This window comes from Drosophila gunungcola, chromosome 3R, assembly GCF_025200985.1.
Source record: "Drosophila gunungcola strain Sukarami chromosome 3R, Dgunungcola_SK_2, whole genome shotgun sequence".
Lineage (NCBI taxonomy): Eukaryota > Metazoa > Arthropoda > Insecta > Diptera > Drosophilidae > Drosophila > Drosophila gunungcola.
In genome coordinates, this window is record NC_069139.1 from 3,309,325 (window position 1) to 3,328,055 (window position 18,731).

The 18,731-nt window shown below is 38.0% G+C and overlaps 1 protein-coding gene across 5 annotated transcripts in view; it reads right to left on the reverse strand.

Annotated features, from left to right (window-relative positions):
* Positions 1–5,695: 5,695 nt before the first annotated feature.
* The window catches only part of LOC128266130 (uncharacterized), a 66,939-nt gene continuing 53,903 nt past the window's right edge, over positions 5,696–18,731 (reverse strand). For all 5 annotated transcript variants that reach the window (XM_053002420.1, XM_053002419.1, XM_053002418.1 and 2 more), the window contains 2 exons: positions 8,673–8,942; positions 5,696–7,854 (listed from right to left, as the gene is read on the reverse strand). In XM_053002420.1, the coding sequence (XP_052858380.1) occupies positions 7,474–7,854; positions 8,673–8,942 (651 nt within the window). In that variant the 3' untranslated portion in view covers positions 5,696–7,473. The remainder of the gene's footprint in view (positions 7,855–8,672; positions 8,943–18,731) is intronic.

The following is an 18,731-nucleotide window of genomic DNA, read 5'->3' on the forward strand; positions in this document are numbered from 1 at the left end:
AACTACGGCAGAGTGGAAAAATAAATACGAGACGCAGTCACATAGTCACACACAGACAAAAGCCACGCTAATTTCCGTCACGTTGAGCATACAAAGGAGCGGCAACAGTACGTGTGAGGCAGCCCAAAAATATCTGCACAGGAAACAAAAAAACATAGCAATATGGGTTCCCCAGAGTCATCTTACAATTTTCTAAAATATTCCAAGCCCATGTTAGTTTTTTATCTAAATAGTTACAAAGCTTCAGTTAAACATTAGTTGACCTAAATGTAGCATTTACCCATAACAATGTATCGAGAACCATAAATTTCGAATTGTAATTGTATTTATATATATTGAAGATAAAAGCACACCAAAAACCACTAAACTATACTTCCAAGCACTGCAAACTCATGTGTCCTATCCTTGGTCTAAAAAGGTTAAGAACTTTGTAAAACGATTCGATGAATGGTTTCAAAGGTTTTTTTTAATTCGATGTCATTTTTTAACTTAAAGCTAACAAAAAGTGCAGAACATTAATATATATTTTATTTGAACTAAATAAGAGAACAAAAATATACGACTAGTGACTCAATGTATATAGATACAATTTAAATTCATTGACAACTAACTAAATTCTTATTATATTGTTCTAAAAATTCTTTTTTATGTTTAAATTCTGAGAAACACGATCTCTTTATTCAAAAGGTAGTTTTTCCAGCAGCACATAAGACCCAATTTAAGATGTGATATTGATATTTTCCCTCTGTGTTCATGTGCCATGAAGGCAGAAGTCGACTTGAAAGAGCAGATTCTTTCGAGCGCAGGGAAAATCCGCCGAAGATATATGGCAAAAGGCAACAGCTACAGTAAAAGGAGAGGAAACATCAAAGGCAACGGACATCGACTGCATCGAGTGCTGTAACAATCGTGCAACCTCCTTTTGGGCCAAATGCTGCAGCTGCGTGTATCAGGTGGCATCAGCATCAGCAGTCACCTTGCCTGCTTCCAGATGAATGGCGAATGGCGAAAAGTGTGGCTGAAAAGAAAAAAGCAGGGTGAAAATGTTGAACATGCCGGGCAGAAAATATTTTGATACTCAGCCGAAGCAGGGCAATTTCCGGGTGAGTTTTCCCCAGTTGATCGAATAAAGTTCTCAATTAGCTTAAGACCAAACCAGACCAAAAGATTTTGCTCATTTGGCCATTATCTGTTTTCAAACACCAAGCAAATTGAATTGCGTATGGCTACTCCGAATTGAGGCAGAACTTTTCCACTTTTACTTCGATGAATGTTCCACAGACAAGTCCGAAAACTTATTTTGGAGAGCCTTTAAATAGCACAAAACACTCGCTTTAAGTTGGCAAACTAAGCGGCAGGCAAACGAGTTTGCCCAGCAACTTTAACACCTATAAAAATTCAACTTTCATTTCCGCAAAAACACCCAGAAACGACAAGGCATGTAAAACACACACTTTTTTGGGTGAGTTGTGAGTTGCGCCCAAACTCAAACTCTTTGGCAACTGGTGAAGCGTGCAGCGTGTAAACGAGAATCCAGTGACTTTCAGCTGTGATTTTCAACTTAATTAATTAAAAGCAAATTAAAAGTTTTAATCTCAGCGCTACAAATTGTTGTAGCTGCCTGCTGAAAAGGCTTCTCGGAGTGCCTACAACATAATGCCGAAAGTGGGAGTGAAAGTTGAAGAAGCCGCTCCACTGATGAGCAAAAATAATAAACTGTAGCTAAGAGTTGCTCTTGTTGTTCTCGGAATCTGAATCCGAAAACAATCAGCAATCCACCCCCTGCCAGCAACAAAAGAGTTTTTCTCCCGACTAAAAGGGTTGATTTCGAGGGGGAGGGGAAACCTCCAATCCCGTTTTAGTAGATGTTTGGTTCCATAAGCCAGTGTAAGCAGATTTTATCTTAATTCAACGCAGAATTAACAAATTTCCATGCCAAACAACGGCTGCCAGAACAGGCAAAGTCAATTTGTTGTTAGAACTTTAGCTCCACTCCAACTTTTAAAGTTCGAACAAGCCGTAGACACAGGCAATAATAAGTGTTCATTTGCTATTTTCGGATTTTCCGAATTTATTGCTTAAAGCAATAGTTGATTTGATCAATATCCTCGGATCAAAGCCAAATGGAATGCACGTAGCTGCTGCATTATGGCACCATCACCTTCTGCCTCCGGAGATGTCCTGGGATGCTGCTAAACGTCATTTGCTGAATTTATGATGCAATGTCGTCTCGGAGAGCTGCATTCATCACGTTCCCGTCAGCTGCATGTCCAAGGCGTCGGATGGCTGTCATAAAAGATGCTCATCAGAGCCATAAAGCGTTTGTGGCCGGGACTTGTACATCTCAAGGGGACCACGCCCCAAATAGGACTAATGCCATGAATAAATAGTCTTCTATTCTTCTCCACGCGAAAATCTGTTTCTTTCGCTAATTGCGCGGCCATAAATCCATAGGCTGTCGCGATTTGAGGGCGTGGCCGGCTGCGTCTTGTTTTGCATTTGCGAAATGAAAACACAATGCCGGCCAAGTAAGCCGACGGGCCTGCCAAGTGCACGTCGATTTCGGCGCCGCATTCCCACACTGAGAGAAAAAATTGAAAAAAATGTATCATTAATTTCTGAGATTCTAAAACGAATAGTTAGTTTAACACCTTTGTTATTACATAAAAAAGTCATAGAAATATGACTTTGTATTTAATGAATTTAATTATTAGAAATATTAAAAAAAAAACTTAATTTTTGTCCAAGACGTCGGATGGTTGTGATAAAATATGTCCTGACCAGTTTATATAAGAATTACAACCATCTATAATAATTGAAGTATATTTTGTTCAAACTTTGGCCCAATTTTCGGATAAATGAAATCAGTTTGTTCATGGAAAATATATTTTTACTTATATAGTAAAAAATATATTGTTTAGTCTTATATTAACGAAAACATTATTACTATCTAATTTTAAAGCAATTTTACCGAGACTTAGTTTTAATAACTAAGTTTAATGCTCTCAACTTTCTGTGATCAAGTATGCAACTTCTTGCATTTCAAAATAGGTAAACTTTCGATTTCTTTCAAATTTACTGTCAAATCTAAAAGCAATTTTATCAAAATTTTTTCTTATTATTCAAGTGCAATTTTATTATTCAAGTATAAAACATATTCAAAAATAATTCATATTTAATCTATGGATAAAGGTATGGACATAATAGATTGTAGACATATATATTACCAATATTTAAAAGTTAAATATTAAAACAAACATGTTCGTGTTCCTCAATTTTATATTAAATTGTTACAAGTTACTGACGATTTCATGAAAGTATTTAACATACCCTTGTTGCTTGACTGCTTCAATAAACTTGTTTTTAACACTTATCTATTGAGCTTCTCTCCGTGTATTTAGTTGCAACATTTTATTGTTGAGTTTTTGGCAGCGCCTGCACTGGCGCTTGTCTGATGCTGCTGCTGCTGCTATTGCTACTGCAGAAGCACTCGTAAATGTCATGCCGTGCATTTGCATTTCAATTTCCATTACAATTCGGAATGCCAGACCCCCGCCCACTCGTATTTGCCGTTTGGCCGCGATTAGCGCGCTATAAATCCAAAAATGTTGCTGTATTTTAACAATGTTTTTGCGTTCGTCCTGCCAGGCAGTCAGCCTTTCAGCCCGTCAAGCTGGCCGTTCAGCCAATGGCCACCACTGTGTTTGCTGCCGACATTTTGTGTTGTTGAATGCATGCAGAGACCATAAACCAAATCATTCCACGCTGCCACGCCCCCAAGGAACGGAGGCTGTGAAACATTGTCCTCGAAATCGGAGCTGCGATTCAAAAGGGAGCCAGAGATCATGCTTCAAAATATGCAACTCATTTTGCTGATGTTTTTGGCAAAGGGCTGCTGTTCGTTGGTTGGTTGGTTGGTTGCTGTGCCGTATCCCAGCTATGCCCAGTATAGCCCATTTGCATTATTTGTAGCCCGATACGCATTTAATTAAAATGGCGCATTTGCATTAGTATTGGCTTACCCGCAGAGCGACTCGGATTAGCATCAGCTATGTGCTATATATGGTGGTAAATATTTCATTCCAATAGAAAACACATTTCAGGAAAGTTGGATAAGTTTGTAGATTTTACAGTGATGATATTACATTTTAAACTTAAACCATTTACGCAACGTTAAAATCTTAATAACACTTTAAAAGTATATTTTTTTTTAGATATTGCAAGGTAAAAAACAATTTGTTAAAGTACAATTTTACTACTTGAAGTAAAGAATTTAACACATTTAACATTCGAGTAAAAATATACTTCTTTAGTTATGTTAACTTACAAGTATTAACATTAAACTAAACATATTTATTTTTACAAAATCTTCATATTTGTTGTGCCAACAATATTACTTCTTATTATTTCTATTAATCGAGTGTTGGCTTAGACTTAATGCCAACTCAAAATTTGATTTATAAATTAAATAATTAAATCTAGTAGTGTTTTTTCATGGGTAGAAATTCGGCTTCGATTCGTATTCGCAATAAATACTTGTTCCAAAGAAATGTTGATTAGTTCCAAAACTTTGCAAGTAGTTTTCGAGATAGTTTAAGCAAGCTAAATAACTGTCATTACATTCCGCACCTTTCTTTCTTAAAACATCGAAGAAATAGGTTTCGCCGCCCTGTTGACAAGTGTAATTATAGTTGATTTACTCAGCAGAATGAGCCACGTGGATTACTTAGTAGCTGTGTCAGCAGTATTGAAGAGCATTGAAGAGGTCTCGTCGTCTTGAGTTTTCAGCCCGCAGCACGTATGTGTAATGTCTGAGCCTTTTGCCTACTCATTTTGCGTTACGCATACGCCGTGTGTGTGCACGCGCGACGAACTCTTTGGCAATATGGTTACGTGTAAAACTTTAAGCAGCACGATGACTGCACAATTATGGCGATGGGGTTGAACTAGAAAGTGGAGTGGGTGGATGGGCGTTAGTGGGTTAGTGGGTGGTGCAAAGGCAAAGTTGAAATTGTGGTTGGGTCTTGGCTGCAGCCAATGGCTTGTAAATAATACGAGCGCTTACCTGCGCTCCTGGGTCGCAACCCCGTTGCCATTCTGTGGTCTTTGCTCCGCGGATGTGGAGGTGGATGTGGATGTGGCAGTGGTGTTCCCACTGTTGCAGCAACTAATTAAGACAAACTAACGCTGCTCGCTTAGGGAGAGGTACCCACCAGTGTCCTTGAGCGCCAGCTTTGCTCAAGGACGAACGCAAAGGGGTGCGTGTACGTGTTCTGATATATATGCTTTTGTTACAATCACAATGTGTGTTTACACGGGGCACAAGAGTGTGTATGCCAGCGCCGGGGCGCCAAGTGCACTTAATTTGTTTGCTTAATTTACAAAACATGAGACGATGGCCCTGTCCCTGTTTCTGTTCTTGTTCCTGCTCCTTTTCCCAGGACCAAAGACCCAGGACACCAGAGATCCCTTGTTGTGTGTTCAGCTCTCGCCGGCTGTGTCAGCGATATCAGCTTCAGTTGGCAACTGGTAACTGGTAACTGGTGTTGCATGTACTATGTGTAAGTGCAGCTGTTGTTTGGCCAAAACGCGTGGAACAAGGAGCAAGTTCGTTGGTGGCATCATTGCCATAATTATGCACACCTAAAGCATATGCAATCAAAACAACTTTAAATAGCAATAAAACACGATTCGCTACATTTTGTATTATTTATTTATTTCGTCATATAATTCTTGCCATTATCGCATTTAATTTTGAGCTAAATTCGACGCCCACATTGGCGTACACTTTGTTGTTGTTTGGTTGGTTTCTCTGTGTGGCTTGATTTCGTTTGACCTTTTTGGCTTTGCTTAACTCGCATTAAATTATCCATAATTATGCATATTTAATATATAATTTCCTCTTGTGTGTTGACTCATTTGCTCGGCCTTTATTGGTTTTGAATTATTTCCTCGTTTTCCTGTATTTAATTTTGATTTTACATTTTATTATTAGAGTTGCTTTTTTTGGTTTAGTTAGTTTTAGTTTGTTTTTTAGTTATGTCGACCTGCCACTCGCAAATCGCTAAAATCATATTGTTTGTCTTCTTTGTTTTGATTTACAATATTTTAGCTTTTTTGGGCTTTCGTTTCTTGGATGAGAAATACATTGTATATGCAGAGCACACGATGCACAATCATGAACATCTAAAAATAGTCCTTTGGCCAAGGAGTTTGGTTTTACTTTTAGTGAGTTCGACAGAATATAATCTTAACATCTTCCAACTAACATATACGCACTAAATTCTTTCGTCTTGACATTTATTAATCGATAAATATATATTTTTGCATGTACGCATGTAAATTTAGTCTAAAACAAAGTGCATCTTATGCTGCCAACGCAAACCGTTCAACGGAAACGAAACATTTAGCAGACAATCGACAAAATAATAGCGCAAATAAGCCATAGTTGAAATTAAAACAAATTCAATTAAACTGAATTTTGCCGATATCCATTTTTGATTTCATTGATTTTTCATAAGGACTTAATTAGTTTTGTATTTAACTTTTTTCCACACTTTGCTCTAGCTTTAATTAATGTTTGCCCATGCGAGGGTTTCGTATTTATTAATTTATTCTGTTTTTTTTTTTATAATTTGAGTTCTTTACAGTAATTATTTACATAACTTATGTGCCTAGGCTGCGGTAGTTGGAGGGTAGGGTGTACTTAGTATTTAAATGTGTGTCACTTATGCTTATTAATTGTTGTTTTTCTTTTGTTATGTAATTTGTTTTTGCAAGTTTGGGTTGCAAGTGCATGTGTTAATTTATTTAAATTTATGGATTCATTTCGGTTTTTTTTTTCCTATGCTTGTGTTTGTCTGCAGGCAGTTTTGTTTTCTTTTCCATTTTTTTTTCTTCGAAGAGTTCAACATCACGCCTCTATACATAACATGAAATTACGCCTGTTATGTTTTAAATTTACGCTATATATTTACTTTTACTATTATTATTATTTTTAACCTTTGCCCGAGCTGTGTTTGTGTGGAAATTCAGCCCCGGCCGACTTATGTTTAATGTATTGTTATTATCAGAATTTTTGTATGTAGCCACCGCAAATTAATGAATGCATTAAAAATATCCCTTCGCTTTGAACTTATGGACTGCGACCCAGTTGCTGGTTTTTGTTTTCTTTGGCGAATGAGGCGAACCAAACAGAAAATATATATAAAATACAAGGACATGCTACCGGGCCTGTCGCCAAACATTTTTCCCCTCTCCCATATTTATTATTATTATGTTTCTGTTTCTTTTTTTTTGCTTTTGATTTTTGCATTTCCTTTCTGTTGTTTTTTTTTCCTTCACACAATTAAGCATGCTCCACATGCATGTTATTCTTTAATTAATTCTTCCTTGGAGGTGACTTGTCCGGCTGCGTTTGCATTCGTTTTCCATTCGTTTGCCATGAACGGTTTAAGCTGCTGTCCGGCAAGGTCACAGTTGGGCCAACGCTAATGTGAAAATCGCCAGGGAAATGGCACCCAAAGCGCCGCAGCAGATGCAGCAGCGCTGCGAGGCGCCAGTCAACGCCGAATTGTCGGGATCGCCGTTGACGTACCGCTTCGAACCCTCCAGTCCCAGCAGGTTCGGCGATATGGTCGTCGGCGGCGCCCGGTTCAGACCGATCCGCGCCTCGACGATCTTGTGGAACATGTGCAGGATGGTCACTTCGCACTGCAGGCTCACGCTGTGCTGGTAGTTCGTCTCGAAGAAGCCCTGCAGCACCTGGCTGTGCGGCAGGATCTCCAGCGAGGAGTACGTGTTGGAGCCGTCGAAGGCGTCCTGCGTGATGCGCTGCTGCGGGGTCCTGTGGATCTGCGGATGAAAATAGGTATCTTGTCAGTCAGTGATCAAACAAGTAACAGCTCAAAAATCAAGAATACCAATGCTTTTGCCACAAAATTGGGCATTCATTACTTAAGAAATCAAAAACCTGTTAAACTACACCCGAAACAAAATTGTCATTGAACCTAACCTATTGTTATGAGAATTTTAAACCATTGGGTACGAAAAATGTCTCACTTAGATAAATTAAGGGCTTTTAAACTGGAAAGCTAGCTATTATTATAGATATTATCAATGTATCTTAAGAAATTGTTATCGTCCTAAAAATCTAAAGTAACTTAGTTAAGGATGTCACAGTAATAACTTCTAAACAAAATTTTATTGCAATCAAGCCATATATCTAAAAAAACTAAACGATTTCCGATAAAAGAGATATCTGTTATATCTAGGGCTGTGATATATTTTACTGAAAAGTAGTAAAGCCAAATTTTTCATACTCAATCATAGATTTTCATCTATTGCTGTTTTTGGTTATATAAAATATAGGGGAAATTATTTTGTTTTCGATGGTTGATTTTAATATTTTTGGCATTTATTTACTTAATGTACATTGTATTTTACACATGATTTTATATATTATTTAAATATGCAATATGCCAGATATTAATTATAACTATTCTATTTGAAATCAGTTGATAAAGCCCCTTTTCAGTTTTGGAATACAGTGAATACTTCTTTCTTAATACTGAAATGCAATTATGTCTTTTTGGACTATTATATGAGAAGTGCGTTTTTTAGCCCTTTTTTTTCTATGTGTATATCCCATAATATGGGATTCTGTCACTCACCGGGCGTGTGTTGATTAACCAGGTAATGTTCGCCGGCGGATACGAAGGGCCCACCGTGCACACGGCCTTGAAGTGGTCGTTAATGCCAATCACCTTCTTGTCCACCTGCATCACCGGATTGTCCTTGGGCAGCTCAATCACCTGCATGTGCGCCGAGCGGATCTCCGTGTGGAAGAGCGGTGCGTCCTCGGAGACCTCGCACTGATAGGTTCCACTCAGGCCCCGGTTGACACCTTTCAGGGTCACCGACGTGGCGTCCGATTTGGAGAGCTGCAAGTGAGGGAAAACGGAAATGCGGTTTAATGAACCATCAATGATGTGCTCACTATGTCTGCTTTTCAATCCTACTAATACACTCAACTTTCATGTATTAATATCTTAGGACTTTTTAAAACTGGCATTTTTTCGATTTTACAGCTATTTATAGCTACCGAAAACAAAAACTCTTAAAATATTTGAAGTATGTATGCCTCAAAGTTCAAAAATTTAGTTAAATTTGTATTAAAAGCTTGAAGTAAAGTATTTATTATTTGATTTTTATAAGAATCTCAAAAAAATCGTTTAGTTTTAATTTCAATTCCACAAAAAACGATTATTTGTTTAACAAATTATAACTTGTTATTGTCCTGATTAATTAACATTCCAGTACATTTTCTTTTAATCGCAAAAGTTAAATAATAAAATATTTTATATTTCAAATTCTTGACGCATTTAAGATTATTGAATGACAAAAATAAGTATTAATGGCTCATGTATAGTTCTGACACAAAAACAAGTTACAATTCTAATCCCAAAATTGAATATAATTAAGGGGTAACCTTATGTTCACTCACGGGTTTTTTAAGGACCCTAAAATCTTTAAAAACAAACAACACTTCTTGCGTGAGTGAGTAGGGAATGGTACTTTGGCACTGGCCCTGTTGATATCCGAAACAAATTAAGCTCCAGCTCTGAGCAGGATCCTTTTCGGATGCTCGGGTAATGGCCGTCCTCAAATCCACATGTGAAAAGCGCAGGAAATGCATTTGTTTATGATCAGCAGGGCATGAGTAAGTACCAGGAGCTAAATTCCCATTGATTGGGTATGCTGAGCTTGGTCTGTTCGTTGGCAAAGCAAAACCACCCTTGATAGAACCATCGAATAGGGTATGCAGGGATCGAAAGCACTCAGATTTCGAGCCGCTCTCGTTGTCGCAGTTTAGCATATTCTGTTAATTGCCAGCAAGCGCTTGCCACTTGGCAAACAGTTGTGCAATATATACTCAAAATCCACTTCAGCAGCGAACCACTCGCGATTACCGTCTGTGTGTGGGTGTGTGGGTGGTTGGTTGTTTGTGAGCTTGGTCCCTTTATCGCAGTCCTGGCCTTTTGTATTTAAGTTCGGGCTGCAACGAGAGCAACCCATTCGAGTTTTGCATATGCCACCAAAGCCAGAGCGCGAACGTTGCCATCGCTTTGTTCATTTGCATCTGTACTAATCCCGGCATGGCTGCTGTTTTTGGTTGTTGGTTGCTGGTTGCTGGCTGGTTTGGTCGGTCGCTCGCTCGCTCCTATTGCTATCGGCATACCTACCATTCTCTATCCTTTCTAGTGCCCCGTGGCAAACAACAGCTTTTTACGATTGTTTCAACACTTTGGCGCATTGCTCGGCTTGGCCTGGCTTTTCCTATTTAGTTTGTTGTTTTCTTTCCAGCCAGTTGTGCCAGTTCATTCGCAGATAACACCGTCGATAAGGAGCCCCTTTGGAATCCCCATCCGCATCCGCATCCTCATCCACATCCACATCCACATCCCTGCTCACACAATTGGCATATTGGCCATGGCATGGGAGCCACGACTCCTAACCAATGGCCCCTGGCGAGCTGTGGTTTTAGTGGCTTTTCGATTTGTCGACGACGACGCTGATCTCGTTACGCAATCGTAAAATGAAAACAAATGCGAAACGTATTGATAAGGTTCTCTATATGCAAAAAAAAAGGGGCCGTGGCCCGTCGGTCGGTCGGGGGCATGAATAATGTGCACTGGGCCAGAGATACATTATGATTTCGCATTGGTTTACTTGAATTATGGCCGCCGATTGCCTCTGCCATCGAATTAGTTTTTGAATAAATATTCAAGTCAGGCAATTTAAAATTTTCAAAACACAATAGTGATTTGAGCTATTTTAAGCATACGCATGGAAATAATGTATTAAAAGCAGTTATATTTATTTATCAACAATAGGAAATGACTTTTTCTTTTAATAAGGCGTTTTATTTAATTTGATTTATAATCTAATTTAACATTTAAGGCTTCTGAGTAAAATGAAATACAAATTTCTGAAATTTAGTGTAATTTGTTGTAAAATTACCATTTAATTTATTTGATTTAGAATTCATCAGACTAAGCGTCTGATATTTTAAGCTTCCGAGTGATTGATTGTAAAAAAATGTTAATATATTTCCTATGATTTATGTAAAACATATTTGTAATAGTTTTTGCCTTAATTAAATTCAGAAATAAATTATATTTTTCATACTTATTAAGTAGATAAATTAATAAAAATTCTGACATCCATTGTAAGTAATAATTTTGTGATTTCTGCAATTTAAACCAAAAACTTCAACTGTAACATTGTAAAAGACTAATGTAAATGGTTTTTAATGTAATTGAAGTACGTGATCTTCTACCAAATGCGATATTGTTTTGCTTAAGTGGCTAATTTGACAAACATTTCCAAGTCATCTTTTCTGTGCACACAAAGACGATGGCTGGCTGCTTTCGCTGCGCCTTTGGGGTATCTCAGACCTCTAATTATATAATATATATATATGACACTAATTATATAATCAAACATATACGGAAAAGTTGTTCCTGTCCCGTTTTATCTATCCAACTACTTGATGGGTCCTTCTTGTTGTTTGGAATGCTGTGGCTGTCATATTTATTTAATTGCATGTGACTTTATTTGTTGCTACTCCCTCGGTGGCTCTTTGCGGCGGAAACGGAAGTGGCAGCGCCAGGAAGCGCGCCAAACAAACGCAAATGTCTGCCATTTTGAGGAATGATATGCCCAGTCCAACCCAGCACACACATACACCCACATATCCCATTTAGTTTGCTTGCATGAAACTGTAGCCATTTTGTAACTGCTCCTCCGGGCAGTCAACAACAACAACAACAACAAGAAGGGAATAAAAAAGCAACCAGAAAAGGCAGGGAAAACTCAACTCAAGTTGCGTTTGTCGTAAAAAGTTCTTTTTTTAGTCCAACTCGGCCCACTCCGTTTTCCGTTTTTATTTATTTTTATTTGTTGGCTTTTAATTTCTATTTATATTTTATATTGCTTTAGCGGCCGCAGCAGCTGCGACTTTCTGGCATGAGTATGAGGGGTAAAAAAAAAAAATGACGCCACTAAAGCGTAATTTTGCATGCCACACAGGAGTTTGCCTTTTCCCCTATTTTGCAGACTATGCTACAACCCCTTCAACCCATGTGTGAGAGTAAATTATTGTTTCAATAATTCTGGCTTTATGAAATAATAACTTTACGGCAAAAAAGCTCGAGCTGAGCTGCCGGAGTCGTCGAGTTGTAAGAATACAATGAATTTCATTGCAGTGGGGTCCCCACTTCCCCATTTTCCCAGCATTTTCCCACAGTCATTTTCCTTTTCCTCTTTCTCTTTCTCTTTCTCTGACTCTGACTATGGCTCCTCGCTGAGTTTCCGCTATTTGTTGTGCAGCAATTTTAATTTTGCCAACGCTGTCGCATGCGGCACACACACATACAGATGCGGAGTGCGGAGTGCAGAGTGTGGAGTATCTGTGTGAGCCTGGCTCAGCTGCAGCATCCTATCCTCGTTTGCATGCAACACTTTATGAATTATTGCTGTATCAACTCAAGTCGCGGCCACACAACCACACACACTACACACTCCACACTCCACACACACTCGCCTGTGCACGTATTATGTCATGCCGAATTTCCGTTGCCTCGAGCTTTGTTGTAACTAACGGGATTTCCACTCCAACCCAACCCAATGTAACCCCCTTTTCCCAACCAATTTCCCAGGCCCCCACCCCCCATCCCCCATCCCCATCCATATTCGCACGAATTTTGCAGTTGCCGTTGGCATTTCACAACTTCGACTGCCTAACGCTTGGCGAAAAACCGACCGCAAATTTAGTGAATGAGATGTTTCCGGTGCGGTTGTTATTCTACTTCTGCTGCCAGAGCAGTTGCTATGAACAATTTTTGGTGTTTGGAAAATGCATGGCTTTTTATTGTGCTCATTGTTGGCGCAGGCAGACAACAGCACGCCAATGTGAATGGGTGACTGGTGGACCAAGAGGACACAAGGACGGACCCAGCTAGTTACACTCTGCGATTCCGGCAAGCTTTGGTCGGCACACTTCACGAATGCATTTCGCATTTTTATTTATTATGTTTATTTGTTGCCATTTGTCACACACACAACAATTTCCATCCAAGGCCGCAACGACGGCGTAAACAACAACTGGGAAAATGGAAAATGGCATGCGAGAATGCCTGCATGTGACTGGCTTGAGTTGTTAATGGAAATTCAAGGGAACCCTCACCACAAAAGTGGAGTTTTAAAGATATCAGGATTAGAATCGCTTGGGAATGTATGCATGTTATAAGAGAATTGAAGAATTTGCATACCTGAAGAGAAAAACTTTTATTTCATAATTGTTAGGTGCCCATTTTTAATTGTTTTTCGGTTTGTTGTTCAAAAATCACAAAAAAACTTAAACCCTTAAATCTTTAATTGAAAAGCTATTTGTAATTTTTAAAACATTGATTAAGTAAAGTTGTCTAAGAAAAGAATTTAACAATAAAAGAAGGAAGAAAATCGTTGAGCCTACAAAACTTTAAACTTGCCCAATTCTGTATACGTTTAAAATGACTACTTCTAAAGATTTTTGTTTTACTTGTTCAGAATTTGTTAAGATGCAATTCATTTATTTAAAGGACATCTGCTGCTATTTATTCTTTATTCTTAGTTTTTTATTTCCTATAAAAATAAGACACAAACCTAAAACAATCCCTATAGAAATTTAAAAGTACAAATTAAAAGAAATTAAAGTTTACAAAAAGCTGTTTTTAAATAATCTTTAAATTTTATTTAAAATAAACTACCTTGCAATAGAGAATTAAACTCAATTAGCCTTTGAAAACTCGCTTGGATCAGCTAGAAAAAAGTACCCTTACCCTTTGGCCACTTAATTTTTGGCCCATTCTCCTGTCTGGTGCAACTAATTAACAACTGCCTGAAGAAGCCCAAAAAAGAAGCCCTAGGGAGTATATTCAAATCAGCACTTGTAGACCATAGACCATGAGGCTGGTTCCCTTTGGCAGAGCAACTTTTTTGGTCACTTCTGTCGCCCAGAATTTTCCCTTTCGACCTCCACTGAAATTTCCCAGTGGCAAGTGCATTAATTTTAAGCGCACATTGCTGTGCATAAATGCGAGGCGTGTCGGGTTATTAACAATGTTAAAAGCAAACGCGCCAGCAGCCAGGACAATCCACTAAAAGCCAAAAGGACACCATTTGTATGTGTGTGTGTGTGTGTGTGTGTGTGAGGCTGCCATTACCGCAAACTTAATGCGGAATAATTCCTTCCGTGTTGACAGTGTGCAAAAAGTTTTCGGGTCGCAAATTTTTGAAAGCTTCGACTCTAAGGGAAAAACCCGGCGAAAAGCGGGAAAAATCTGAGGAAAAGCAGGGAAAAGCAGGTCCAGAAGCCAATGGCAGCGAAAGCGAGACAGAGGCCTTTCGGCTGGCGATTTTATTGTGGTGGCGGACAATGAATAAGCCGCAAAACTTTCGGAGCACTTGGCATATCCTATTCCTGTCCCGCTCAGCACCGCTAACCACCTCAGCATACCACCACCCCCTTTCAGAATTCTGAAGGGTGACCCTTAACCCTCAACCCGCTCAGCGGGAGGCCATGGTAATTGTGTTTTTAATTGAAGATTGCCAGCGAAGCGAGCGCTGTCTCTAAATTAAAAATTTAATTACATTTAACATGATGGTTTTCCTGTTTATTTCCCCCTTTTCGTTCTCATTTATTCATTTTTTTTTTGCGCCGTTGTCTCCGTTGACATGTGTAAAGTAGTACACTTCAAGAAATTGAAAAGTTTATGCAAGTGTATGCGTTAAAAATTAAATGAAAACTTTTTATTCCAATGCAATTGTAATAATATCTGTGCTATAGCTATGGTTGGTAAAGAAGTTCTAAAAACAATTTAATGGTTTTTAAAATTTTGTATCTAAAGCTTGGGGCTGGAAAACATTTTCTTGAATCAATTAAATGGTTTTTAAAAGCGTGTAAAACGATTTTTAAAACTATTTTATTAAATTGTTTAAATTGTAGGAAAACTCAAACAGTCAGAAACAATGTAATGATAGTGTCTTAATAATTGTTCGACAATAAAACTTCTAAAACTTTATACAACAAAAATAAATTATTTTATCAATAATTTAAAAAAAAAACATTTTCATTTAAAGAATTGTATAATTTTATATAAATATGTATTTTAAAAAAAAATTAATTTTAGAATAGATCGAATTTCTAAATAATATTTATTTGTATAAATTAATAAAGGTTGATAGAAATCAACTGAATGGAGTAAACAGAGTTTCTGTACTTCTTAATTAACGAATTTTCCTCAAGTGTATAATTTTTTGTTCATGTATGAATGCATAGGGGCAGGAGGCGTGGCTGTTGCTTTGCCTTGCTGAATGACTTTTGAAGTTTTGTCGACGCGACTCGGCCGCGGTAGGTGACTTCCTGTGCCCACCGCCTTAATATGCATACATTTACATTCCAATAACGCTCAAGTGGACGACACGAGTGCACTTTGGTCGGCCCCGCCCCCGAACGCCCAGTACCCAACGCCCACAAGTGCCTTTGGATGTCAGCGACAGGATATCATCAGCAGCTGTAGCTGCAGTAGCAGTAGCGGCTCGATGCACACACACCTACGCACGCCCCCACACTCACACCCACACACACACTTAGGATGTACCTAAAAACCCCACCACACATACATATGAACATATGCATAATGGTCGTAACTTTTCTCATTAAGCGTGTTTAGCGTGTTTGAAATGATTTAGCAAAAGTAAAACAAGTCAAGTTATAATGTTTTAATCTCAATTAAGGCACTTGCCACAATTTCGTAGCTGCCCTCGTATCCGTAGCCACCCTCTTCATTTGACCCGGTTGCCTTGGCATAACTTAAAAATTCCATTTCCATTTGTGGCCTGGCCTTTGACGTTTCCCGGTTGCCTTTTGCGTTTGCCGTTTGCCTTCGTTAGTGTGCCGGCAACTATCAATTTAAGTTGGAAAACACAGCTGCCAGCTGGCTGATGATGGGCACCGCCTCATTTCGATTTGTTGCTGCCTCGGGGTGTAGAGCATTTTGTTTTTTTTTTGTGCACTCTTGCACTTTTGCACTTTCAAAAGCCACCTTTTAACATGGCCTCATCAGCAGGGGGTCTAAAAACTATGGCCAACCTTCAAACTTAATTGCACAGCGAGCACGCTGGCTAAATCATTTGCATTATGCAATCGACCACAGCTCTCCCATCTCTCCACCTATCCACCCATCCACCACCCGGATTTCCCATCTTTTCTTACGCTTTTCACCTTTTGCGGTTCACAGCTGATTGCATCTCAAGCAGTTTCGCTTTTCGCAATTCGCATCGGTAGTTGAGTGGAGTGGAAATTTGCTCAAATTAAAATGAGTTTCCATCCGATGCAGCCGAGCTGCCATAAGTAGGCTACAAAAATTTTCACATTAACCTCAATGCCATTGGTCTGTATTTGTACACTGATAAAACATAAATAGTAAAAACACATATCTGACTATTAATCACATTATATTTAAAATAAAAATGCAATTATTATAAATAAAATGCATATTAAATTGCATGATTTAACATTGAAATATTTCAATTATTGTATAAATATAAGATTTAAAATTTCAAAATGGTTAAATTTTTAATTCAATTTTCAACTATTAATGTTATGTAAAAACCAAACACAACATTTCAATATTCTCATATTTAAATCAACTAAAAAACGCAGTGGATGAAAAGCAAAGTAATTAAGCCTTTAATAATTGGATATACTTCGTTTTTATTTCCAGTGTATGTGTGTATTTTGAATAGTTTCCAATTCGCTGGCTATGTAAGGCCAAATAAAATCGAAAAGAGAGAAATAAAGAAAGAAAGAATTGGTGATTGGGAAAAAAACGGAAATAATTAACACGCATAGCTTAACGCCCCGCCCACCGCCCACAGCCACGCCCACAAAACGCCAAGGACTGCTGCAATCGAAATATTTAATTAGTGCAAAAATGCCTTTGAATGCTAATTAGTGGCAAATTAACATCTTTTATTTTATTTGTGTTTTATTCGGTTTTTATTTCGTATTCGCTTATTCCTCTCCTTTTGTTTCGGGGTGCAAATTAAAGACACAATCAAAGCAAATTAATCAAGTCCCACGCTGATTGATGTGGCCAGTACGCCGTTATCATCGACGAAAGACCAATAGATATTGCCATATATATATTTATATATAGAATTTGTGGAATGGGTAGCACAGACTGAACAGAGAACGGAAGTTGTTTCTATGGGGCAAGGCGGCCATTAGCCTTCCCTTCGATATTGCTTTGTTTCGCTTACATAAAACAAACATTACTCCATCATTCGCCCTCGCTTCGCTTTATGCCATTATTTATGATTATTTAACGTTCCCCCTTTTTGGAGCATTTGAAAAATGTGGCCCGAAGTGTTTGTAAATGAGTTTGCAGTTTTATGTGCGGACGAATGAGTTTTCAATTTATATTTCGTTCACACACAAATTTTTCATGGTGAATTCAATTTTATTTATTTATGATTATACGACGACAATCGATTCGATTTTCACAGTTCTCGGAAATCGGCGCTGTTACACTGACTGGTTATTTGAGTACAAAGCACTTCATCAGCAAATAGCAGATGTTATCGGGTTTTAAACTTAAATAAATATTATCTTCAATGTTTCAGATGGTTTTTAGCGGTGGCTTGCAAGCAAAGGAATTTAGTTTAAAGTTGTAAGGATTCATTTAACACAGTATAAGTGCTATTAAAAAAACCTGGTAGTGATTGTTATGCGGTTGTGCACTTATAAATTATACATTCAACAATTAATTTTTAACAACAATGAATAAAATATAATAACCACCATCTGCTATGGCTGTATTTTCATTATTTGATATGGTATTTAGTTTAAAGTGTTTTGAGCAAAGATTAATTGAAAATTCAAAAAGGATCGTTAAAAAGAAAATCAGAAACTGTTGGAACTTTATTATTATTATTGCAAGTAATGCTATAAAAAGCCCATTTGCCACCTGCTTTTAAAGTATATTTGAAACAATTGAATTTAAACAAAGATTAATTAAAGGTGTTATAGGGTGACTATAATCTGTTAGGGCAAAAGGCCCAAAATCAGAATCCGTCCTTTATAAATTATAAAACGTGTCTGAAAACCATATAAAAAATATATCTTTCTACAATCGACTATAAAGTTTGGTCAAATGAAAGGTTTACATGTAGAAACCTTCCTGCTTTGAGTTGTTTTAGGGTGTTTACATTTAAAACGTTTTAAAACACAAACCATTTGGCCGCCCAATGAATTTGCCAAGACAGATGCAGGACGATGATTTTAAAAAGGTGTCGGAAATACTTTGCCACTTTTCACGCTGGACTTTGGGCGAATAATTTATCGCTTACTTTGCGGCTGCTGTTTTTATTAATGAGTGCAGTTTCCATGCTGCGGGAATGCCGGGCATTTTTCGCCACTAGGTGGGTTTTGTTCCATCCGCTTCTTGTACTATGTATGTTTATTTGTATTTGTTTGTTTTTGTTTGCCCGGCAGCCGCGCCATAAACTATTTTGCACTTTTCGCAATATTTCAGTCAGTTGCGCATGTTTGTGTGTGTGTGTGCTGTGGCACTTTCCAAATTGTAGAGCGGAATATTTCACACACAGACAACGCACACATGCAC